The sequence below is a fragment of the Pristis pectinata genome, chromosome 8 (assembly GCF_009764475.1).
Source record: "Pristis pectinata isolate sPriPec2 chromosome 8, sPriPec2.1.pri, whole genome shotgun sequence".
In the NCBI taxonomy this organism is placed as follows: Eukaryota; Metazoa; Chordata; class Chondrichthyes; order Rhinopristiformes; family Pristidae; genus Pristis; species Pristis pectinata.
Genome location: NC_067412.1, coordinates 77,210,423 through 77,235,925, shown reverse-complemented (window position 1 = coordinate 77,235,925; position 25,503 = coordinate 77,210,423). Strand labels below are relative to the sequence as shown.

At 39.1% G+C, this 25,503-nt stretch overlaps 1 protein-coding gene across 4 annotated transcripts in view; it reads right to left on the bottom strand.

The window, feature by feature from the left end:
• Window positions 1-25,503, bottom strand: part of LOC127573260 (phosphatidylinositol-binding clathrin assembly protein-like) — an 86,814-nt gene that overhangs the window by 45,169 nt on the left and 16,142 nt on the right. For all 4 annotated transcript variants that reach the window (XM_052021304.1, XM_052021302.1, XM_052021303.1 and 1 more), the window contains exons 2-4: window positions 6,041-6,183; window positions 1,688-1,763; window positions 1,348-1,450 (exon numbers count right to left, since the gene is read on the bottom strand). In XM_052021304.1, the coding sequence (XP_051877264.1) occupies window positions 1,348-1,450; window positions 1,688-1,763; window positions 6,041-6,183 (322 nt within the window). The remainder of the gene's footprint in view (window positions 1-1,347; window positions 1,451-1,687; window positions 1,764-6,040; window positions 6,184-25,503) is intronic.

The window sequence follows — 25,503 nt, the reverse complement described above, 5'->3', positions numbered from 1 at the left end:
TGCTGTCATTCTATTCTGAGCCAAAATTATAAAAGCTTGTGCACTTTTAAACAGAATCCAGGCATTTCATACATTCTAATAAATCCTACTAGATTTCTTCTGATATTGCTCACTAAAATTAGAGAAGTATTTTGCAAAACAGTGTATAATCGTCAAGCGGAGTCGCAGGAATAATTAAAATACAAATAATCAAAATAACACAATGATTGCAAACAATTTTTAAATAGTCATTAAACAAAAAGATAACCAATCACAAACTGATGAATGGGTTTACAAATAGAAACAAGAACTAAAAATAACAAGCAATGTGGAAAGCAAAGGAAAAATTGAGGATTAAGTGGGAAAACCATGAGCAAAAATGCCAATGTAAAACGGGTTAACAGGAAAGTATTGAAATTCACATTTCAGGGCAGAACACTAAAAAAAAAATTCCAGAGGAAATGCCCTGATGAGAATTCATTGGGCTGAAACATTAATCACTTTTCTCACTGATGTAGTCGAACTCTAACATTTTTATTCCTATTTCATAAAAAATAACACAATGGGCAGCATCATACTGATAGCTATAGGGTCATGTATAATCATTACACTGCAAATATCTAATTACAAATTGGTTATATACTTACTTAGTTGAGTTATTTAACAATGTGATTCCACATTTTTCAACAAATATAGTGATATAACTGAAAATGATATAACTGAAAATGAAATGGAAGGGATTTCAAGAGTAGTTCCTTCAAGGAATTTAATAATCTTAATAACTTAATGAATAAAAAATTCCTCCTGCTTTGGAATTGTCACATAGAAACTTCATGTGGGATGTGCTAAATGTGAGACTATTTATTAGATTATAAAAGTCAACCAGCCATTCATTGAGCTGAAACATTAACTTTGTTGTTCTCCAGAGACGCACCTAATCTGTCAAGTATTTCTAGCAATTTTTTATTTTCATTTTAGCAAAGGAGGAAATTGGGATTACAAGAATATATCTCGAATAGCAGCTTTTCTATTCTCTCTACAGGCATTAACTAGCTTTGCTGAGTGCTCCCAGTATGTGTTTCAGAATTTTAGCATTTTCAGATTTGTTTTTCTTCACTTGTACCAAATATAAATGTGTTCCACCTATTGTATTTAAATTCTCTAGCAATCTTGAAATTTGGGGAAAAAAATTCAAACAATAGTCTTATGGTGATTTCAATTATAGAGTCACTCCAATGTACCAAGCAAGTACTGTTTCTCAATGATTTTTATAAAAGAAAGTATCTTGCAGAACTAATTTTATGTTAATTTGCTATCCTGTCATGTTTATTAGTGTTCAACCAGTTCAGCATCACTTAAATGTCATACCCTCTTTTCATTTTAGTGAAGTCAACTGCCATTAGTCTGTAGGAGAGTGCTTTTTCATTAAGGTATCTGCTATACCGTCTGATGAAAGTCGACATATCATATCCTATAAAGGCAGAAGAAAATGTGGTCATTTATATTTTTCGTGTCTTTTTCTCAAAATATGAAGTCCACTTCAATTGCTCCTTAAAAACAAATTCAAGAATCCGTAAAGGTCATTAAAACTAATTTTTAAATATTTATGCTATCAATGTTAAAATCAAAAGAAAATCAACCTATTTTTACAATTTTTTTTTCAAAAATCATATCTAAATACTTCTGTGTTTTTCACTCACAAACTTACCTTGCATAGCACTTTTATCCAAAAAGTTATTCAAGTTGAACAATGTGTTTCTTGAAGCCAAATACTGGATAAACCGCTAAAAGAAAGAAAAAAAAATCTTTAATTGGAATCTGAGATTAGTATCAATACCCAATTTGTTTGGCCTAATGCATCTATGGAAAGTATATACTATTCAGCTTTTTCCCCAACTGGATTGCTGGTCCTGAACATAAATGAGCAAGAAATTTAAAAAGTGAATGGAAAATAATACCAAGTCCAAAACCAAATTTTGAGAACATGGTTGAATAGAAATATTTATATTCTTCTGTGCGATTTTTCCAAAATTAAAATCTCCCTACAATTGTTTTAAAAAGTTCTTAAAAGAAACTCCAAACTCTTAACACAAACTCCAAAACCAACATAATGGCCTCCTTTGTTTCAGGAACAGCAGCCGTAGGGGAGAAATTTCCCACGTTAGCAGTACCTCTCTTCACACCTCTGACCGCAAAAGCAGCTCTTCACGGGTCACAGTAAAATAAAACCAACATTCTTTCATCATCTGGAAAGTATTGGAAAGGAACAAGTCTATGCTACATTGATGGGAGAGCAGTGGCAGAGTTCTCCAGGAAGCACAGGCAGAGGAACCTGCACAAGCTTCTGATAAATAGTGCATGTAGGAAGCAGCTTCCTTCTGCAAAGGACACCATGTGCTCACGCAGGGATCTGAGATTCTCAGTGCCATCTTGTATGCTTCTTTACCAAACAGCCTCCGGATTTCAAAAGATAAAGTGAATTAGAACATTCTGATTGGGAGCTCCAAAGCCTGAACAGTCAAAACAGGAAGATGGAAACAGCAGTGAATGGAGGTCCAGCTCATCCTGAGCTCAGGTCTCTCTTTAACTGAGTGACCCAGGTGCTTTGTGCTGCAGTCCTTAATCTAACTACTCCCAATAAAAATATGCCTACTGTCCAATTTACAGAGCCCAGCTCATCATCCAGCTGTGGTGCACACCTACCAGCTTTAAACAACTTTGGGCAGAAAGTTCTAGAAGGTACCAATTTATTTTTGCAAATGGAATTTTTTCTTAAATTCTAATGCCAGAGCTGGCTTAATCTCTCATGGATAGGATCAAAATAAGCTCCATCACCAAACATCACACTGAGATTAATAAACGTGTGGAATAGTGAGATACAAATAGAAATCTGACAATCACTACAGAAGACAAGAATAACCTTGGTTGGAAACTGACAGTATCATTTTCAATAGACTCTTGATTGGCTTCAGTGTGTTTTATCATGCTTCATAAGAATGTGACAATTTCTTAAAGCTGAATTGATTCTAAATATTTGTGTATATTTACTGTAATAGAAGTTAGGTGGACCCAGGCTAAGTGACTTTAATTGAATATAATTTTATTTTCAAAAGCCCATCCAAGATAAATCAAAAGATTAATCTTTAAAGCATGGATAACAACAGATTTCATGGAATTAATAAAGAACTTCATGAATTATTTTAATTATGGTAATGATGGATTTAATAAACATGTAAGCATCCTTCCCTTAAGTGATTCCTACAATCCGTTGGATTATAACTATACTTGCAATATTTTTTGGGAGAGGAAGAGAGTAGAGGAAGAAAACCACACTTTTGCCGAGCTGAATCAATGCCAAACTGGTACTTAGATAATCAATTTCTATTGCATGGTATGTAGAGATAAAGTATGTATCACCATTACCATAGCTGTATCAAAGGCACCAGCCACAGTTATTTTACCAGCCAATAGATCCTACTGCTGTCTCAGGCAAATCAAATGAAGTACATGAAGCATTTTTGCTCCAATACAATGCAGCTTCCATGCTCTAACAAAACTGTTACCAATCAATTACATTTCTTGTAGAGCAACTCTATGGTCGTACCCTTTGCAGAGCTGTGTAAGCTGTAATATCAATAATAGATTGAATTAGATATTTTAAAAAAAGATTAGTTGGTTCAGCTGTGAAATACTTTAATCAACATCATGAATAAAGCCTAGCTACACGAAACAATCATCAAGAAGCTTTGTGTCCTGGCATATGGAATATTTCCCAACATCCTTTCTTATAGGAAGTGGGAAGTAAATAAAAAAAAATTGAAAATAAAATAGAAAGATTGTTAATCAAAAACTCCAGATGGTGGAAATTTGAAGTACATAGAAAATGCTGGAAACATTCAGCTGGTCAGGTAATATCTGTGGAAAAAGAAAGCGAGTTAATGTTTCGGGTCAAAGACCATTCCTCAAAATAGGTAAGAAAGAAAACATGTTAGTTTTAAATTGCAGGCGAGAGAGGTGAGAACGCAAAAGGTCTGTAAAATTTGACAAATACAGGGAAGGACATTTCCAGCAGGTCAGGCTGTGCTAATGGAGAGACAACAATTGAGCCGATAACAGATGGCCTGGCCAGTTCTGATAAAGACAGAGAAAGCGAGTTACCTAATGTGGCAGAAGACTGTTCCTTAAGCTTATGTTGGGCCTCACTAAAAGTGTAGGAGACCATAGAAAGATCAGTCAAAGTGGGAGTTGGACAGAGAATTAAAGTGGCAGACAATAGAAAGCTCAGAGTCACCCCTGCAGACGGAACACAAGTTCTCCACAGTGTTCACTCAATCTTTCTTTGGTTTCTCTGATGCAGAGTTGACTACATTGTGTACTCCAAATGCAGTACACAGATTAGAAGTACAAGTGAAAGACAGTTTGGGTTTCTGGATGGTGGGAATGGAAGAAGTAAAAGGACAGATGTTGCATGGCATGGTGGTGTATGAAGGGGAGTCATCAGTGCAGATAGAAGAGCAGATCAGGGAAAAGTCCCTTTGAAATGCTAAAAGTATGTGCGTGTTTTTGGGGGTGGGAGTTAGAAGAAAGAGCGTTGATGTGTCTAGCGATGGAAATTGCAAAGCAGTGATCCACTAAATGCCAAGGCTGGTCTGGTGGAAGATGACGACTAGATGAACTCTATCGTTGCTCTGTCCTGGAGGACAGGAGGTGAGATAAATGTGGGAAGTAAATGAGATGCAGTTGAGGACTCTGACAGCTATGATGAAGAGGAAGCTACAATCCAGAGGCAGCTGTGTGGAAAGTTTCATCACCAGAGCAAACATGATGGAGATGGCAGAACTGGGAGAATGGAATGGAATCCTTGGATGAATTGAATCAAGGCTTTTTTTTTGATGCCCATTGATGCCAAGTTTACCAGTGCACCTTGATGCCCCAGTTGGTCAAATGCTACTTTAATATCAAGGACAGTTACTCTCATCTCATCTCTGGAATTCAGTTCTTCGGTTGATGATGAGGTCTGGAGCAGTGTGGTCTTGTCAAAACCTGAACTGGGCACTGTGAGTAGGTTACTTAATAGTACTTACTTGACAGCCTTTCACCACTTTATCAATGTCCGAGTGTAGTCTTGTACAGTAATTAGCTGGTTGGATTTGTCCTGCTTGTTTATCAACAAAGGTCACACCTGGCTGATTTTCTACATTGCCAGGCAGATGCCAACGTTTTAACTGTAATAGAACAGCTCGGCTCAATGGACAGATACTCTAAATTGCAGATCTTCAGTGCTACTGGCACATGATTTGATCCTGTAGCCTTTGCAGTATCAAGTGCTCCCAGTCTTTTATTGGTATCCCATGGAATGATAAGAATTTAGTGGAGCATGGCTTCTGTTATGATGGGAATTTGAGGGGACAGCCAAGATGGATCATCTATATGGCACAGCAGGAAATGACCAGGTTTCATCATTGGTTTCTAACAGCTTATCTAATTACAATGACGGATCTACTACAATGACATCAATAATCACAGGAAAGCCCTCAATAGTTGAATGAGTAAACCTATTGACATTGTTGTCATGGCTGATATAAATAATTATCAATGGCTGCATTGGTGATTGGTCAATTGGAAGAAGAAACAGTTACAGCAAATAAAACATGGTTCCACCTGTCCAACCATTACTTTTAAGACAATGTTTTAAACAAAATATAGAAGCAGAAATTTTCCTAACCATAGGAGGTCTGTGCAATCACACAAATGCACTTGTCACTTAAAAAAACTCTGAAGCTGCCCTGGCATGATCTAAGTACAGACTATAAAAAAAAAGCAGAACATGCTGGAAATACTCAGGAGGTCACACAAGAACTATTTCGGATCAAAGGGATATCAATTTAAAATGTTAACTTTAACTCTTCTCCCCACAAATGCTGCCTGACCTGCTGAGTATTTCTGTTTTTATTTCTAGTGTTTTTACTTTTTTTTTCTTTCCATGTGTAGACAATATACCTTTTAAATGGTAGTAGTCAATGATCTCTGGATGAGGTTTAATTCATTTGATAACACTTACCTCATTCCCATACATCATCAAATGATGTGTGGTGGTTAATGCTTTAAACACCACAACCCAGCTGCTGTTGGTTGCCCTCTCAAATAAAGTATCTGCCATCTGTGGTATGTTCACATTCATCTCATTGGTACATTGGATCAAATCTAGAAGAAACCAACACAATGACAAATAGGATAGAAATTTATAATGCATGGTCTCTTGAAACCAAGCTTAATGCTGATGCTATGTCTATTTATTCAAGATTATTTTTAACTGTTTCGACACTCAACTTGTAAATTTAACTGAAGCAAACTTGCAAGACCAAAGTTACCTTTATCTACTCAGTAAATATAGCCACAGTTTTGATTTGGCATAATTATCATTTTAAGAGCTTCAACCAGGAACACTCATAAATGAATTTAATTTAAGCTTTTGGTGGCATATCTCACAGAATTTCACTATGAAGCAGGCAATGAACATTTTATAGGTAGATACAAGAAATATAGAAGGATCTCAGGAATTGGTACTTGAGTCACAGAAAAAGTGGTGCAAGGCAAGCAGATTACAGATCCTGTGGTTTAAGTCGTGTGGAAAAGGAACTGTCTCTTTCTCACAGGAGTTGTGTATGGGCCACCTGGCAGACAGTGGAGTGGTAAAATGCATATATATGCAGCAATTATACAAGCACACAGCAAAGTCAAGGGCTTTTTCAACTTCCATGCATCTTAAAATAAATATATGCAGAAGATAATAGATTTCCAGAATATGCATAGGATAGTTTTCTGCTTCGTTTTATCTAGAAATAAGGGAGCAAAATAAGAAGGGAGCAAACTATAATTGGATTTAACATTAAATCCTGAGCTGGATTTAATTAGTAGCCTAATAATGCATGAACATTCATTTAATGGCCATCAAAATAAGATCAGTTCAATGCAATGTTCAAAAGAGAGAAACAGGGAACAGCTAAGATTCTACATTTGGCTAATGGCGGCTTTCATATCCCAAAAGGGGCTAGAGACAAGGGGCAACATAAATGATTAAGCATACGTAGAGTCATAGGGAAATAAAGCACAGAAACAGGCCCTTCAGCCCACTGAATAAATGCTGACCATTAAGCATCCATTTTCAACCTAATCCTAGCCGAACCCATTTTATTCTCTTCACAATCCCATCAACTTCCCCCCCAACTCCACCAATCACTTAACCACTAGGGGTAATTTATACTGGCTAATTAACCTAACCATCTGCACACTTTTGGGATAGGAAAGGAAAACGGAGCACCCAAGGGATACCAGAGGTCGTGGAGCTGTAATACAGTGGCTCGACCAGCTGCATCATTGTCCCACAAAGAGGCAAAAACTAGTGCAGATCCTAGCAAAATGGATGAGATACAGAGAACAGCATAACAGAGGAGCTTAAAGTGTATGAAAGAATTTTTCAAGCGTTATCAAATTTAGCACATTTCAATATTAGATGTCAATTATAATGTAGATCCCTTAAAAACAATGTTGCAAATGAAAATAGGAAAGTAGTGATTATATTTGCAAAGGCATTAACAGAATAGCACTCTACATATCCACAAAAAGTTGCTATTGAACCAGGAGTTCACCAAAATTAAAAATTACAAGAACACAGAAAAATAGTTGTGCTAATGAGTATTAAGTCACCAAGAGAAGGTGGTTTCCAACCCAGAATTTTTAAAGGAAGTAAATGGGTATATCGAAAAATTAGTTAGGACACTTGCAAAACCAGTTCAAAACCATTCCTTCAGACTGGAAAACTGAATTTAAGAAAGATGAGAGAGGTGATTATGATGGTAACCAAGGAATTAAAGACTAGTCTGCCAAACATTTGTTGTGAAATTACTAGATACTAAAGGCAGATTGACTTACGCAAATTTTCAGCATATAAAGGATAGGTTATGTCATATAAACCAGTCTGAAATTTTCCATGAGGTGACTGAGGTTGTAGATAGGGGAATTCCCACAGTACTATTTACATGGATTTCGGGAAGTCATTTGATACATTTCCTGTTAGCTAAATTTGAAGCTCATCAAACTAAAGGCAACTTATTGTGTTTGTTAGATAATGGACAATGGCAGAAGACAGAGGGCCCCCAAGATGGTGTGATATGATCTATGTAGGAGCTGTAATTAGAATCACAGTCATACGGCATGGAAGCAGCCCCTTGGCCCAACTCATCTGTGCAGAATGTTTGTCCTACCTGACCGCATTTGACCCATAGCCCTCTAAACCTCTCCTATCCATGTACTTAGCTAGATAGCTTTTAAATGTTGCTAATGTGCCCGCCTCAACCAATATTTCTGGCAGCTCATACCAATACGCACTATCCTTTGTGTGAAGCAGGTACTACTCCTAATATCCCCTTTAAAATCTCTCGCCTCTTGTTTTTAGCACCCTCTCCCTTGGAAAAAGACTATGTGCTTTTACCCTGTCTATGCCCCGCATAATCTTATATACCTCTATCAGGTCACCCGTCAATCTTCTACATCCCAGGGAATAAAGTCCTAGTCTATGCAACCTTTCCTTGTAACTCAGGCCCTACCACCCCACCACCCGCCCCCCACCCCGCCCAAGTCCATCCTGGTAAACCTTCTCTGCACTCTTTCTAGTTTAATAGCATCTTTCCTATAACTGGGTGACCAAAACTGTACGCAATACTCCAAGTGCGGCTTCACCAACGTCTTGTATAACAGCAACATAACCTCCCAACTTCTATACTTAATGCCCTGACTAATGAAGGCCAGTGTGCCAAACACCTTCTTCACTACCCTATCTACCTTAGTCACCAAATTTACAAATGACTTAGATGATACGATACAAATCTATTTATTTAAGTTTGCGGATGTCATAAAGATATGGTAAAATTTTGCAAAGAGTAGATGGAAGCATTAAGCTTTTACTCATTCACTGACTGTACAAGTGAGCAAAAAATATGGCAAATGGATTTCCACGTAGATTCAAAGTGGATGACCTAAAATAATGTAAATGTGGAAGTAATGTAGTCCAAAGAGATTGGAGTACCACTGTGTAGAGATTATTAAAATATCATGGGCATAAAAATGGATGTATCTCAACCTAAGAGATATTCCCTTTGTCCTATCCATCTCCCCCTACCCGCTCTGCAACTTGGAGCTAATTTGATTTCTCTCTTTCCCAGTTCTGGCTTTGGATCTTTGACCTGAAGTATTAATTCTGTTTCTCTTTCCACAGGTACTGCCTGATCTTCTGAGGGTTTCCAGGATCTTCTGTTTTTATTCTAGATTTCTTGCATTTGCAGTTTTTTTTCTGGATTTTCAACACTCATCTGAAGTTACTTAGTTATTTGCAGAAAATTCCATTGTGTGTTTGAGGTCTATGAACCTGAACACTTTAACTGGAATATGGAGGTTTGTTTCAGTGTCGGTTAACTTGCTGATACTCATCTGGACTGTTGCCAGGGAGTCCAAGAAGCCCACTCCAGGTAAGTGGCTTCTTTAACTTTCCAATATTATTAATCATACCCCTCATTTTAAATGTGGTCATGTATTCAGCTAACCACACTTCTTCACCAAATCAGCTTAACTCCTCCTGGGCCCTCATGTTTCCGGGCCAGCTGCTAGGCATCGCCACAACTAGGCTGGCTGTCAGTTTACCTGCAATGGGGGTTGGGGGGGGGGGGGGGGGGGGGGGGGGGAGGGTGCACAGGGAAATACTTTTAGAAGCAATAATCTTGGTGGGCCAAAGGGCCCATTTCTGTTCTGTTTACTCTACAGGACAGAATAGCAGTTGCTTGGACAAGTACAGGTTAATTAAGGAAAGCCAGCATAGGTTTGTTAAACACAAATTATGTTAAACCAATTTCAGTTTTGTTTAGATGAAAGAGCACAGGTTCACTGAGAGAAATAAAATTGATTTGGTGCATATAGACTTTCAAGACCGAATCCCAAGGAATAAACTGGGCAATAGCACCATCAATAGAAAATTATCATGATAGGAAATTGAGGCCAATCCAATCATGGCATTCAAAAGAAAACCAGATAAACAGTTGACAGGAAAAAAAAACTTGCAAGATTATGGGGAAAGGGTGAGGAATGGGGACTCATCGGATACATGAGCAGAAAACCCCATGAGCTAATTCTGTGACCTGTCCAAATCACCTGAATTCCACTCCCATCATCTGTCAGACCCCTCCACCGACTGTTGGATACCTCCGAGCCGTTTCACCTCCTGGCTATCCTCTCTCTGCACCTCACCCCTCTGCTGGCGTTTCTCTCTCCAATGCTCATTCATGTTGGCAATCCTCCCTCTGAACTCCCCCAAAATCCTACCTGCTAGCCTCCCACCATACTCCCCAAAGTAATCCTCTCACTAACCAAGCCAGTCCCCCACAACCCCAGCCACAAATCCCCAGTGATTATCTTTCTAACTCAGATAACGATGGGACATCATAAAAACATCTGACATGAACAAACACCTTGGGACTCATGAGCAGCAAAACATCAGAACCTAGGGTGGTGAGCCAAGACGTGATTTGTTGGAGCTGAGACACACTCTGCTTTGTGTACTGTTACTATCAAACACCATAGTACAACACAATAGCACAGCTAGACACAGGAAAAACTTCCTTTGCCCTGGGTAACAAATGGGTTCCGTTTTTACAGATGTCCATAAATCAATTTTGTCCACAAGTCAGAAAATACACAAAAACTACTCACTATGGTAACCATACCTCCACAGTGGAGACACAAGGGACTGCAGATGCTGGAATCTGCAGCAACAAAATCTGCTGGAAGAACTCAGCAGGTTGAGCAGCATCTGTGGGAGAAATGGAATTGTCGATGTTTCAGGTCGAAACCCTGCATCAGAATTGCATCAGATTGATACTAATCTGGGTTGCTGCCAGTGTGTCCAAGAAGCTTCCTCCAGGTAAGCAGCTTCTTTAACTTTCCAATATTATAAATCACACCTTCATACTCCTCAGTGTAAATGTGCTCATGTATTCAGCCACCCATACTTCTTTCACCTTCCGATCCCTCCTTCTCTCCTCTTTACACCAGCTACCTTCCCTCTCCACTCAGTCCTGATGGAGGGTCTTAACCCATAACGCTGACAATTCCTTTCACCTCCACAGATAGTCATAGAGCCAGAACTATACAGCATGGAAACAAGCCCTTCAACCCAATTCACCTGTGCCGACCAATTTGTCTAACTGAGCTAGTCCCATGTTTCGCCTATATCCTTCTAAACCTTTCCTAACCATATAACTGTCAAAATGCCTTTTAAATGTTGTAACTGTACCTGCTTCTACCACTTCCTCTGGCAGCTCATTCCAATATGCTCACCAACCTCTATGTGAAACAGTTGTCCCTCACTTCAAACTAATGCCCTCTAGTTTTGGACACCTCTATCCTGTTATTCACCTTATCTATGGCCCTCATGATTTTATAAAACCTCTATAAGGTCACCCCTCACCCTCCTACGCTCCAGGGAAAAAAGTCCTAGCCTATCCTGGCTCTCCTTATAATCCAAGCCCTCCAGTCCCAATAACATCTGAAATTAGTATTCATAACCCCAGAAATAAGGTTTACAAGTCTTTGTTGGTTTTATTTACAACTTGATAAAAGTTATTATCTAAAAATTAGATAACCAAGACAATAGGCAAAGCTGTTTGATTATATAAACTTGGCTTTGTTTCCTATCTGCTATGTAAAATACATAAATATTTAATAAGAAATACAATTCAAGTCCAAGCAGGGGCATGGCTGGCAATTCAAATATAAAATTAAAATGTCATGGCCAAGTTTTATTGGAATAATCTAAACCCAATTGTACAAAATACCGAAAATGAGGGGGAAAAGAGCCAAGAAACAATAAGGAATGAATTCATAATTCAAAATTTGTCTGTTTTAATTTTTGTTCCCTTCCCATTAAACTTTCACAGACCTACAAATTTAAATTGGAAAAATAATGTAGAATTTGACATCCATATATGCTAGATTTTGTCCCGTACTATGTGGGGTAAAGGCAACTCTGCCATCTTCCATGAACACTGTCAAAGATGCAGAACCCTTCAGATGCCTCAAAGGAAAATTCCAGTAGCAAGCTGAAAGCAAGCTGACATTTGATTTTTTCCAAAAATACACACTGAAAACTAGTAACAAATACTTGTGACAGTTAGGTGGACAACATGCCAGGTACTTGACCAGGCTGATCAACTGGATGCCCAAGAATTGCAAAGTCTACAGCTGATATTTGTGTCCTCTTTGCAGCAATATTCACTCTGGCAAGATACTCATGAGAAGCATGAGGGCAGCAGACTCAAGGCTGCTTTGTTTTCCCCAGCCTCAGAAAGCAAACATGCAAGCTTTGCAAGGCTCAACTCTTGAGGACCATTATTCCATGATACAATTAGAAGCTGCCATTAGTTAGAACATGCCCCCTTGATTGCCACGAACTCAATCCTCAGCTCCCAAATCAATATTCATGACTTTATTTCATTTGTCTCTATTTTGTCATTTTATGAAAAATCAAGGATTTATCATTGCTAAATTTAAATTCATTAACCTGTTTTCAGAGTTTATACAGACAAATTTTTTTTTAAACAGTTTTTCAAAGTAACTACAATCCTTTAAACTGATCATCTCAATGCAGCAATATAGCTCTTTAAATCCAAGGTAAAGGAGTATATATGTTTGTGTATTTTGGCCATCCAGAGGAAGAGTTGATATGATCTTCTCCATGTGATAATAAGAAAATGCAGAAGCATCATCAGCCACTATACATGGCTTTTCTTTGACCTCAAAGCCCTAGCTCCATCTAACGTGAGGGACTGTGAAACACTTTCTTCAAGTTTAGTTACATCCAGAAATTCACCTCCATTTTATGTTTGCTCCACCACAACATGCAAGCCAAGATATTAATGAAAGGACTTACAACAGAACCATTGTCAGTGAAAACTGGTTTCAAATAAATCACTGCCCCAATTTTTTTTTAAAAGAAACTCTTTCTGACCATAATATTGCAACTCAGCTTCATGGCAGTAGGTAATTTTCAGAACTAATTTGAGCTAATTTTCAGAACTAATGAGAAACACTTCAACCTACAATCGAGAACCAAGGTTACCCAAACCTCAATAATTGAACTGCAGTATATAGGCAGTGCTCACGTTTGTGCAGGCTCAGAGAGCTCTCATTGATGCTTTCACTGAGGTATATGAGCAAATAGCACTTGCATGCAACATCTACATCTACCAACTTGTTCCCGCTGCAATGATGCAGCCTGCCCTCTGACAAAAATTCATTGCAAGGCCCTGAAAAACATGGATCACTTCACACATCTCAGGAGCCTCCTCTCAAAAGGTAGACATTGATGACTAAATTTACCTGTTTCAATGCACCAGCACAGTCTTCCGTCAATTGAAGAAAAGGGTAGTTGAAGATCATGGCCTCGGACCCAGTGTAACAATCATGGTCTACTGGTCAGCAGAGATCCCTACCCTCCTGTATGCCTCTGAGATCTGTACTACCTGCAGCAGGCATCTCAAAACACTGGACAAATACTACCATCACTTTCTCTGCAAAATCTTTTAAATTCACTGCAAGGATAAGTGAGCCATCATCATCTACCGGGCCAATAACCCCAGGATTGAGGCCCTAATTACTCTCAGCCAGCTACTTCAAGCAGGCCATATTATTAACAAGGATGACACCAGTCTCTCAAAACAGATACTTAATTCCAAGCTCCATCATGGGAAGAGATTACCAGATGGACAGAGAAAAAGATTCAAGAATGTGCTCACAGCTTCCTTGAAGAAATGCAACGTCCTCACTGGGTCCAAAGGATCATTTGCCCATCTCAAACCGGGGAAGGAGCATTTGAAAACCTGGAGGTCATGCACTGGTGGCACAGAGAGGCCCTGTGAAAACTACTTACTGTGAGCTGCCATCTGCCCCATCTGTTTGGGGGTGGGGGGGGGGGGGGGGTGCGTAGGAGTCTGAGATTACCAGATTGGCCTCATTAGCTACCTCAGAACCTACAAAACCAAAATGGAAGCAACTCATCCTTGATTGCAAGGGGCTGCCTCAGAAAGAAAAGAACACACATTCACAGTTGAATACAGATACCAGCGTTAACAAAGTCCCTTGAAAACAAATTACAATTTATCAAACCATACACTACTTTTATGCACTGTTGACAGTTTTCACCTTTGCTCTTATTAGCTTTTACACTGATGTTATCTATTGACTGATAGTTGAACTGTTCAACAACAGCTTGTTTCAATCTTACCTATCCAATTTTATGTTTGTTCTACTTTCAGTTCACAGTGAAATCTATCTGATCCAGAACTCCATGACCATTAGACTGGTTACACAGTTGTGAAGCCAGCAGGTGCTTGGGGGGGGGGGGGGGGGGGAGTGGTGGGAGGGTGTATTTGTGTGGTGGTGCAGATATGGCACTGGTTTAACCAGATGCTCGCTGCGCCTTCCATGCACTTGCTCAGGGAATTATGGTTACGGCTTTTTCAACTAAGTGAGCAGGGTGCCACAGAATAGCTGCCTCACAGCTCCAGCAACCCAGGTCCAATCTAGACTTCTAGTGTTGTCTGTATGGAATTTGCAAATTCTCCCTCTGGCTGTGTGGGTTTCCTCCAGGTGCTCTGGGTTTCACACAAATTCCTAGGACATGTAGGCTGATAGGTTAATTGGCCACTGTAAATTGCCCCTAGCCTATAGGCTAGTTCTAAAATCTGGAGGGAGGTGACTTTGGGAGAGAATAAAATGGGATTAGTGTAGGATTAATATAGGTGGTTTGTTTGGTGGTTGCTGTATATTCCATTGGCCAAAAGGCCTCTTTGTGCTACATGACTCTATACTTAGCTACACAGGATTAGCCCTTCCCGGGGATAAAATTGGGAAGTGCTCAGCAATGCTCAGTGCAATGTTTGGCATTCAGGGACATGGTGTAGAAAACCCCCAACGCCTAAACCTGCCTCAGATTAAACCTCCAAAATATTCTTTCTTCTTCTAGATTACCTGAATAAGCAAATACAGTTTTCCCTCAATGTCCTCTGTGACTATGGAATGAATCAGTAGCTGTGGCTTGACTGGGTAGGTCATTTATCCTACAATTCCATCACCTCCTAATTCAGCATGGAGAGATAAGTCAGGGACTTTGGAAGGAGTCAGAACAAAAGTTTTGTTAATGTAAACCTGATCTTTACATAAATATGCATTACTCTAATTAGACAGAGTGAACAGTAACCTTCCTAACTGCAGAAGATAACCAGTTCTGTATGATTCTCATCAGTTACACATGACTCTCATCAATGGCAAGTTGCATGCTTCGGAAGCCAGCAATCATATGAAAATTGTCCCCATCTCCTTGCCAGTTCAACAAATATAGTCTATTTTATAACATCAAATAGCTTGCTGAATTGGACATCCATGGTCCACTGTGGAAGGACCATCATATGCAGGAACTGAGGAACCACCGTGACCTTAACTCACTGTTAAGGTGCTGGTACCACCATCACCTCACTGATAGGACCTTATTGGTGATAGCTAGCAAATTAAAATCTTTATGGAGCACTTAATACAGTGTTCAATGGATCCTTGCTGAAGCAATGATTATGCACAAACAGTTCCTCCAGTGATGCATCAAGTAACATTTACCATATATTCCCTTTGGAAGGGAAGTTGTCTTTAGCCATACAGCCTCATGCAATGCGCCTTCTGCTGTTTCTTCACTTCATCCATAAAGATTCAAAAGAGAGGTCCTTAACAATGTTTTCAGCCTCCTTGGGGTATAGAAAGAATTTTGGACACTGAAAACTAGTGGTTTGAAACTAACAGTACTGGATAGCAAGCATGGCAAGAAAAGATTACCAAAGGAGAAAAAAAAAGTAAAACTACTGCAATGTTCTTTTGTTAGCCTACAAGAACAGAGAAGCAAATCCATGCCATTATTAGGCCACCCATGATTATCCAGCCTTTGGAGCTATAACACAATAGAGTAAATCCTGAACTCACTTCAAGGCAGCCTAAGCAGAGTGATAATATCTTGAATAGCTCTGATGAAACAAATGAAGTGCAAATGGTCCAGCCGTATTATGAATTCCCAGCACTTTCAAATTTGTGAAGACATGCAGTAGTGAATGGTCACAGGGGACAAAGGGAAGTGGGGTACAAGGGTTGCTACTGAGTGACAATTTGAAGATTCAACTTTAGAACAAGACAACTAGAAAGGAAAATTTTGGTCACTACAGCACTGTGGAGAGGGGAGCTGGCCAAAATTGATTGGAAGGGGACCCATCAAGGATGACGGTAGAGCAGCAATGGCAGGAGTTTCTGGGAGTAATTCGGAAGACACAGGATCACTTCATCCCAAAGAAGCAGCAGCATTCTAAAAGTAAGGATGAGGCAACAATGGCTGACAAGGGAAGTCAAAGACAGCATAAAAGCAAAAGAGAGGTAATACAATATTGCAAAAATTAGCTGGAAGCCAGAGAATTGGGAAGCTTTTAATAACCAACAGAAGGCAAATAAAGAAGTTATAAGGGGAGAAAAGATGAAATATGAAGGTAAGCTAGCCAATAATATAAAAGAAGATACCTAAAGTTGTTTCAGATATATAATGAGTAAAAGAGAGGCAAGAGTAGATATCGGACTGCTGGAAAATAGCACTGAAGAGGTAGTAATGGGAAACAAAGAAATGGCAGACAAACTGAAAAAGTATTCTGCATCAGTCTTCACTGTGGAAGGCACCAGCAACATGCCAGAAATTTGAAAGAATCAAGGGGCAGAAGTGAGTGTAGTTGCTTTTACTAAGGAGAAGGTGCTTGGGAAGCTGAAAGGTGGATATGTCACCTGGACCAGATGGACTACACCCCAGGGTAATGAAAGAGGTAGCTGAAGAGATTGTAGAGGCATTAGAAGTGATCAAGAATCACCAGATTCAGGAATGGTTCCAGAGGACTGGAAAATTGCAAATGTTACTCTACTCTTTAAGAAGGGAGGGAGGCAAAAGACAGGAAATTATAGGCCAGTTAGCCTGACTTCAGTGGTTGGTAAGATTTCAGAGTCTATTATTTAAGGATAAGGTTTTGGGGTACTTGCAAGCACATCATAAAATAGGATGAAGTCAGCATGGTTTCCTTAAGGGGAGATCTTGCCTGACAAATCTGTTGGAATTCTTTGAGGTGCCGCCGCACAAGGCTGCTAAACAAGATAGGAGCCCATGGTATTACAGGAACGGTACTAGTATGAATAGAAGATTGGCTGACTGGCAGAAGGCAAAGAGTGGGAATAAAGGAGGCCTTTTTTGGTTGGCTGTTGGTGTTCTGCAGGGGTTGCTGTTGGGTCTGCTACTTTTCACGTTATACATTAATGATCTGGATGACAGAATTGATGTCTCTGTGGCCAAGTTTATGGATGATACAAAGATAGGTGGAAGGGCAGGTTGTGTTGAGGAAGCATGGAGTCTGCAGAAGGACTTGGACAGGTTGGGAGAATGGGCAAAGAAGTGGCAGATGGAATACAGCGTAGGAAAGTGTACGATCATGCACTTTGGTAGAAGGAATAAAGGTGTAGACTATTTTCTAAATGGGAAGAAAATTCAGAAATTGGAGGTGCAAAGGGACTTGGGAGTCCTCATGCAGGATTCCCTAAAGGTTAACCTGCAGTTTGAGTTGGTAGTAAGGAAGACAGATGCAATGTTAGTATTCATTTCGAGGGGACTAGAATACAAAAGCAACGAAGTAATGCTGAGGCTTGAGAAGGTGTTGGTCAGACCACATTTGGAGCACTGAGAGCAGTTTTGGGCCCCATATCCAAGGAAGGACATGCTGGCTTTGGAGAGGGTCCAGAGGAAGTTTACGAGAATGATCCCACAGATGAAATGGTTAACGCATGAAGACTGTTTGATGGCTCTGGGCCTGTACTCACTGGAGTTTAGAAGGATAAGGAGGGAATCTCATTGAAACCTACTGAATACTGAAAGGCCTGGATGTGGAGAGGATGTTTCCAGTAGTGGGAGGGTCTAGGACCAGAGGGTACAGCCTCAGAATAAAAGGATGTCCCTTTAAGACAGATATGAGGAAGAATTTATTTAGCCAGAGTGTGGTGAATCTGTGGAATTCATTGCCACAGATGGCTGTGGAGGCCAAGTCAGTGGGTTTATTTAAACTGGAGGTTGATAGGTTCTTGATTAGTAAGAGAGTCAAAGGTTACAGGGGGAAGGCAGGAGAATGGGGTTGAGGGGGAAGAAATAAAGCAGCCATGATCAAATGGCGGAGCAGACTCGAGGGGCCGAATGGCCTAATTCTGCTCCTATTTCTTATGGTCTTACAGCATTAATCTGATGAAAAAATTATGGAAGTCACAGCAATTCCTAGGTATTGTAATCACAATGCGGCACCAAGTTCACAAATCAGCTACACTATTCCTTCCAGACTGGTCCAATCTTCCACTGGGAGCCTGGCTCTCAGCACATTGGCAAGGTAGACTGCCTTACCCACTGGTGACCTTATGATGTGAACAATGTTGACATTACAAAGTTTCATTCCCTGGCTCATCAGCAATCAAACCTGCCATTTAGATTTCACACTTGGGACTGCCTCTGACATTCACACTCTCTCAGAACCTGCCAAAAATTAAATAAATGATATACTAGAATTCTAAAAATAAAACAATAAAAGCGCACACTTAAACAATTAAAATTGAGAAGCTAGGAAATAAAAATCTCTTGCCTGGCAGCTGATTTCAATGGACTTGTATCATGTAAATCCAGAGACATAAGAGACTGTAGATGCTGGAATCTGGAGCAAAAGAAACTGCTGGAGGAACTCAGTGGGTCAACCATCCCCCCACAGATGCTGCTTAACCTGCTGAGTTCTTCCAGCAGTTTATCTTTTCTTCACATACACCTAACGTGGGTTAAATGGGTTGATTTCCCAGTCAGAAATCCATCTGTTGAACTCACATCAGGTGTTCCCACTATTATGTCGGATTCCACCAGGAATCTGAATGGGTAATGCAGAAGTTCTGCAGTTGGCATTCTACTGAGGAGAAAGCTGCGCAGCCGAGCGACCACCAATTTTAAAGATTTGCTCCTATGTACTTTCCCAAGCCTGTCTGCCCTCCTGAAAATGGGAAGCTCAGTAACTGTGTAATTATTTCCTTCACCATACCCAAGATGACCAGTTTATGCAGTGAACTTCTAATGACAACTCCTCCAGATGACTCTTTCTAAGCTAAAACCCAGAGTTTTTTTCTTAACACTTATTCTTTGTCTTGCCTCCAGCACTTCAATAACTCTTTTGCTCCCAACGACTAGAATTGGATACAGCAAGGTGCAGCCTAACCAGAGCTTAATAAAGTTCAGATCTGGACCAGTGCAATCTTACCCAGTGAAAATGAAGTCAGCCAAGAATAGATGCAGGTCTTTACAAACTTGCAAGTGCAAAACTCCTACAAGTTTTAATCACATGCTGATAAAACAAATATTAACATTGTTTCATCAATTATTTTGTGAATTCACTAAAGTCTGGGAATCCTGATCTGAAAATGAGCTAGCCAAGAACTACTGAGCTTGTGACACTGTTCAAAGAACACAATAGTGTACTCCTTGACGTTCTGGCCAACTTTTGGCCTTCAACCAATGCCAGAATACACTAACTTGTCATTCATTTTATTCAGCATAAGGTAATCGCTGTGGTCTACTGACTTCCTGTTTCTATTTCAGTTGTGCTGCATTGCACGTAATGTGGTGTAGGGAAGGTGCATATATTTTGCAAAATAGTATGCAAAATGTGGAAGGATTGTCTATATCCAACTTTGTATGTGTGTTTGAGCATTAATATACAAACTATTGTGCACTCCAGCACTAATCTAAATACATCTAATAAGCTGCTACCTATTATTGTGCTGCACGTAGCACTTTGTGATCTTATGCAAGGTGAAATTGTTGAAAGATTGGCTCTTTGATGTTACAATTGCTTTTGACTAACTGACAGCAGAGTAGGAAAACATGTTCTCTATTTTTTTTTGAAGGGACACATTGAAAACTGGAACAACATTAGTATCAGAAATGTAGTATAAATGCTAAAAACTGACAAGTGGGGATACTTGACTGAGTTTGAGTTAAAGAACTCAAATGTTGTGAAATAAATGACACATATTCTCAGTGCCCATGAATTCTACATAGTATGCTGAAGCTAAAAATATACTTATTTGACCACTTGAGCAAAATTTCAAAATCCATATCATAAGTGTATAATCTTTTGATGTTGCTTATTTCATTTTTTCGTTTTGTTTTAGAATTTTAACCATTTAGCTCTAGTCATGGTTATCAGATTGCTTCTTATAGATTTGACAAAACAGGATGGTGCAGTGATAGAACAGTGTTCTCTGCCTCCAAGATCAGAAATGGAGTCCAACAAATTACTAATGTTTTGTCCCAATTAATTCAAATGGTAGAATATACAGTGCCATGCAAAAGTTTGGGCACCCCTGGTCAAAATTTCTGTTACTGTGAATAGCTAAGCAAGTAAAAGATGACCTGATTTCCAAAAGACATAAAGTTAAAGATGACACCTTTCTTTAATATTTTAAGCAAGATTACTTTTTTATTTCCATCTTTTACAGTTTTAAAATAGCAAAAAAAGGAAAAGGGCCTGAAGCAAAAGTTTGGGCACCATGTATGGTCAGTACTTAGTAACACCCCCTTTGACAAGTATCACAGCTTGTAAAAGCTTTCTCTAGCCAGCTAAGAGTCTTTCAATTCCTGTTTGGGAGATTTTCGCCCATTCTTCCTTGCAAAAGGCTTCTAGTTCTGTGAGATTCTTCGGCCGTCTTGCATGCACTGCTCTTTTGAGGTCTATCCACAGATTTTCAATGATGTTTAGGTCAGGGGACTGTGAGGGCCATGGCAAAACCTTCAGCTTGTGCCTCGAGGTTGTCCATTGTGTATTTTGAGGTGTGTTTAGGATCGTTATCCTGTTGTAGAAGCCATCCTCTTTTCATCTTCAGCTTTTTGTTTTACAGACGGTGTGATGTTTGCTTCCAGAATTTGCTGGTATTTAATTGAATTCATTCTTCCCTCTACCAGTGAAATGTTCCCCGTGCCACTGGCTGCAACACAAGCCCAAAGCGTGATCAATCCAACCCCGTGCTTAACAGTTGGAGAGGTGTTCTTTTCATGAAATTCTGCACCCTTTTTTTCTCCAAACATACCTTTGCTCATTGCAGCCAAAAAGTTCTATTTTAACTTCATCAGTCCACAGGACTTGTTTCCAAAATGCAGCAGGCTTGTTTAGATGTTCCTTTGCAAACTTCTCACACTGAATTTTGTGGTGAGGACGCAGGAAATGTTTTCTTCTGATGACTCTTCCATGAAGGTCATATTTGTGCAGGTGTCGCTGCACAGTAGAACAGCGCACCACCACTCCAGAGTCTGTTAAATCTTCCTGAAGGTCTTTTGCAGTCAAACGGGGGTTTTGATTTGCCTTTCTAGCAATCCTAGGAGCAGTTCTCTCGGAAAGTTTTCTTGGTCTTCCAGACCTCAACTTGACCTCCACCGTACCTGTTAACTGCCATTTCTGAATTACATTATGAACTGAGGAAACGGCTACCTGAAAACGCTTTGCTATCTTCTTATAGCCTTCTCCTGCTTTGTGGGCATCATTTATTTTAATTTTCAGAGTGCTAGGCAGCTGCTTAGAGGAGCCCATGGCTGCTGGTTGTTGGGACAAGATTTGAGGAGTCAGGGTATTTATAAAGCTTTGAAATTTGCATCACCTGGCCTTTCCTAATGATGACTGTGAACAAGCCATAGCCCTAACAAGCTAATGAAGGTTTGAGACCTCGGTAAAAGTTATCTGAGAGCTCAAATCTCTTGGGATGCCCAAACTTTTGCATGGTGCTCCTTTCCTTTTTTCACTCTAAAACTGTACAAAACAAAAATAATACATTAAACTTGCTTAAAATGTTGAAGAGAATGTTTCATCTTTAACTTTATGACTTTTGGAGATCAGTTCATCTTCTACTCACTTAACTATTCACAGTAACAAAAATTTTTACTGGGGTGCCCAAACTTTTGCATGCCACTGTATTATTTAAAACAGACAAGTGTGATCAGTAGCTAAATATTAGTTGCACTGATTTAAATATACCACCTTTTTCATTCCAAAGTATGCAATTGCAAAATATTTGGTAGTATTGAAGGAATCCTTTTACAGCCAGTATGAACCAACGGAGATGCAAATGTAGAAAATTGGATTGAGAACTACAATCAATAACAGTCCTCAAAAAGATCAACACTATTCAAATAGCCCTTGAATAGTGCAGAATGTAGAACCTGAGTTTACAACTAGGAGTTTACAACTGGTGCTAAATTAAAGGCAGGAGAGGGAGGTGGGGTTTTGGTAGTCCAATTATAACAATAATCATAAATATTGAATTAAAAACTATTCAGAGTGGAGAATGTGTGGTGGGGAAAGAGTGGAAGTGGGTAGAAGAAACAAACCTCTGAAGTGGAGCACAACAAAAGCAGTTTGGGAATCTACACCACCAAAATTATTTCAAAAGCACCTCTTTTCTTCATGACGAACCAGCACAGCAATGTTACAGGAAAACCAGTCACCTCTTGATTTCAGAAACAAGTGACCAGTACCATGACACTGAAATACAGCACCATTTCTTCCATACTGTATCTTGAAATTGTCCATCAATACTGGGGGGGGGGGGCATCCACAACCATAAGTTATGGGAGGATTAATTTGAGTAAAGATCACATATACTTGCCCTCAGGCTAGGAGATTAAGGGATAATTTGATCCAGTTTGTGAAAATGTAAGGATTAGAAAAGTAGATATGAATAAGCTATTAATGAAAGAAATCAAGAACAAAGGGAAACAATCTAAGAATTAGACAATCCAAAACCAAAATCCAGAAGGATTTGCGCCACATAAGGTGTGGCAGGAACTGTCACTTAGAAAGGCCATGGATACCAGACATTTAGAGGTTTCAAAACTAAGAAACATAGATTATGATAATTCAGTGCAGCAAGTGGAGTGCATCAAAGGCAAATAAATGGAGTTGAAGTGCAGACCGGCCACAAAATGAGTGATAAAACAGGCAAGAAAGAATTAATGACCTCCTCCTATACTGAAAGAATTGCAGCAGTTCAGTGAGGCTCATCAGCTTTTCAGGACAATTACGGAGCAATAATTGTGGTCTTCCAGACACTATCCACACACTGAAAATAAATGAGAAGAAAACATACAGCTATTTCAACGTATTCAATATGTTTTGTTTTTTTTACTTATATTTGACATATTACTAGAATTGTAACTATGTGTCTCTGAACACGTCCTTACAAAATAAAGACATAGGAACAGCCTACATTTATATCATGAGCTTAATGTAAAATATCTCGCAGAAATTCACAGGACATTATCAAACAAAATCTAAAAATAATATCAGAGCATAAGAGCTAGGTTTGAGAAGCACCTTAAATGAGAAAAAAAATTTGAGATCTGGGGAATGAATTTTAGAGCTTGGGGCCTTAGGTGCCGAATCCACAGCCACCAAAAATGGACCAATTAAAATCTGTGAGTGCAAGTGGTTGGAAATACTGCTTGTGCAGGTAACTCAGAAGAATGAAGGGCTGGAGGAGATTAAAAAACAGTTAAAGACAATGCCATGGAAGGCTTTAAAATTATCATACTTCCTTTAAATTCTAAGCATTTTAAGGAAGTATGATAAGAGCAGGACTTATAGATGAAGAGGACTTGGTACATATAGATAATAACATTTATGGATTAGAAAATGGGAAGCAGACAAGACTATTAAGGGTGACAAAGGTATGACTGAGGGATTGGGGTCGAGGTGAGTAAGGTTAGGAGACAGAATTAGATGGTCTCAATAATAGCACTGACAAGTGGTCAGAAGATCAGATTAAATCAGACACCAAAGGCTCACATTACTCATTTAACCCAAGCTTAACCTCAGACATCGTCAGGAATTGAGCAGGCAAGGAATGGAGGAGGCAGAAACCAAAAACAATAGTGTCACTACAGAAATTGAAATGATTATGAAACTTATTGACAACAACTTCTAGCATCTGCACGTGCAATTAAGAATGGAAATTCATAAATTGTTGTCAATAATGGCTTTTTTCCCTACTTCCAGGTTCCTATTTGTGAGGATTCTTCAATTTGATTGGACGCTCAGCCTGCTTGCTTTCATCACTGTTGCTGTTCATTGGATATCCTACTTTTGGCCTCTACCAATGTCAACCAAATACCAGCCTGTGAGTGAGATTAAACATACTTTGGAACATCTCCATGCTCCATTTACAACACTCTGTAAAATGCTTTCATCAAACATGCCCTTTTTTGCCAAGTATTATTTAGTCTTATCACCTTCTTGTCAAGCACATTTTCCTATGATAAAACATACTTTTTTTAAAAAATATATTTGTTTCTATAACAGCAGTTCATTATCAAAGCTTATCTATTTGTTTTCTTAAGAGATGGCAGACTTGCTTGCTAGCTAGATTACTTTTGTGGGGAGTTCATAGGTTGGATTAGATAATTGACAGGTTTACCAGTAGACAGGAATCCCAGAATGCTGAAGAGAAAAAAAAAGTGCAGGAAAAAAATTAGAGGAATAATGATCAAATTTTGCCAGGAAGGAATAGAAATACAAACAAATGAGTGCATGGGACCTTGGTAAGAAAAAGAGAAGGGCCATCGTACAAAAAATGTTAGTGTCTTAAAATATTTTGTTTAAAAAAATCTAGACTTGCAATATACAAAAGCACAATGCATTCATAATTAGGTGCTCAAATTAATAGTGTAAATAGATGTAACCAGATACAATGTAATTCCCATCACTGGAGACATGACAACAAGATGACCAAAACTGGGAGCTGAAGGGTAATCAAGTTGAGTTTATCGTAATATGCACAAGTATGGTCAGGTACAATGAACAACATTTATTTTTAGTTAGGAAGGGAAGGGAGAAAGGATGAGGTGGTGGGATAGCATCATCAATAAAGGATGAAAACTGAGCAATAGCGAAAAAGAATAATGATTTCTTCAACATGTTCAGTCTGGGTGGAGCCAAGTACCACCAAGGGGCACAAAGCATTGGTGGGAGTTACCTGCAAGGGATGGCATCAAACAGGAAATTAGAAGTGCCTGTAAAAAGAGTACTACAGTAATAATGGGTTACTTTAATCTACATATAACAGGCTAAAATAAATTATCAAAGAGGCTTCAAGATATTTTGTACAAGTTGAGTGCCAAAAAGATGGCAATACACTATAAAGGAGAATAAATGTGAAGTTATCCACTACTTAGGAAAAACTTAGGCAGAATTTTACTTAAATGTTGAGAGGTTTTGAACTGTTGATATAGAAAGGGGACTGGGGTGTCCTCGTACACTAGGCAAATAAGAGCAAACATACAGGTGCAGCATG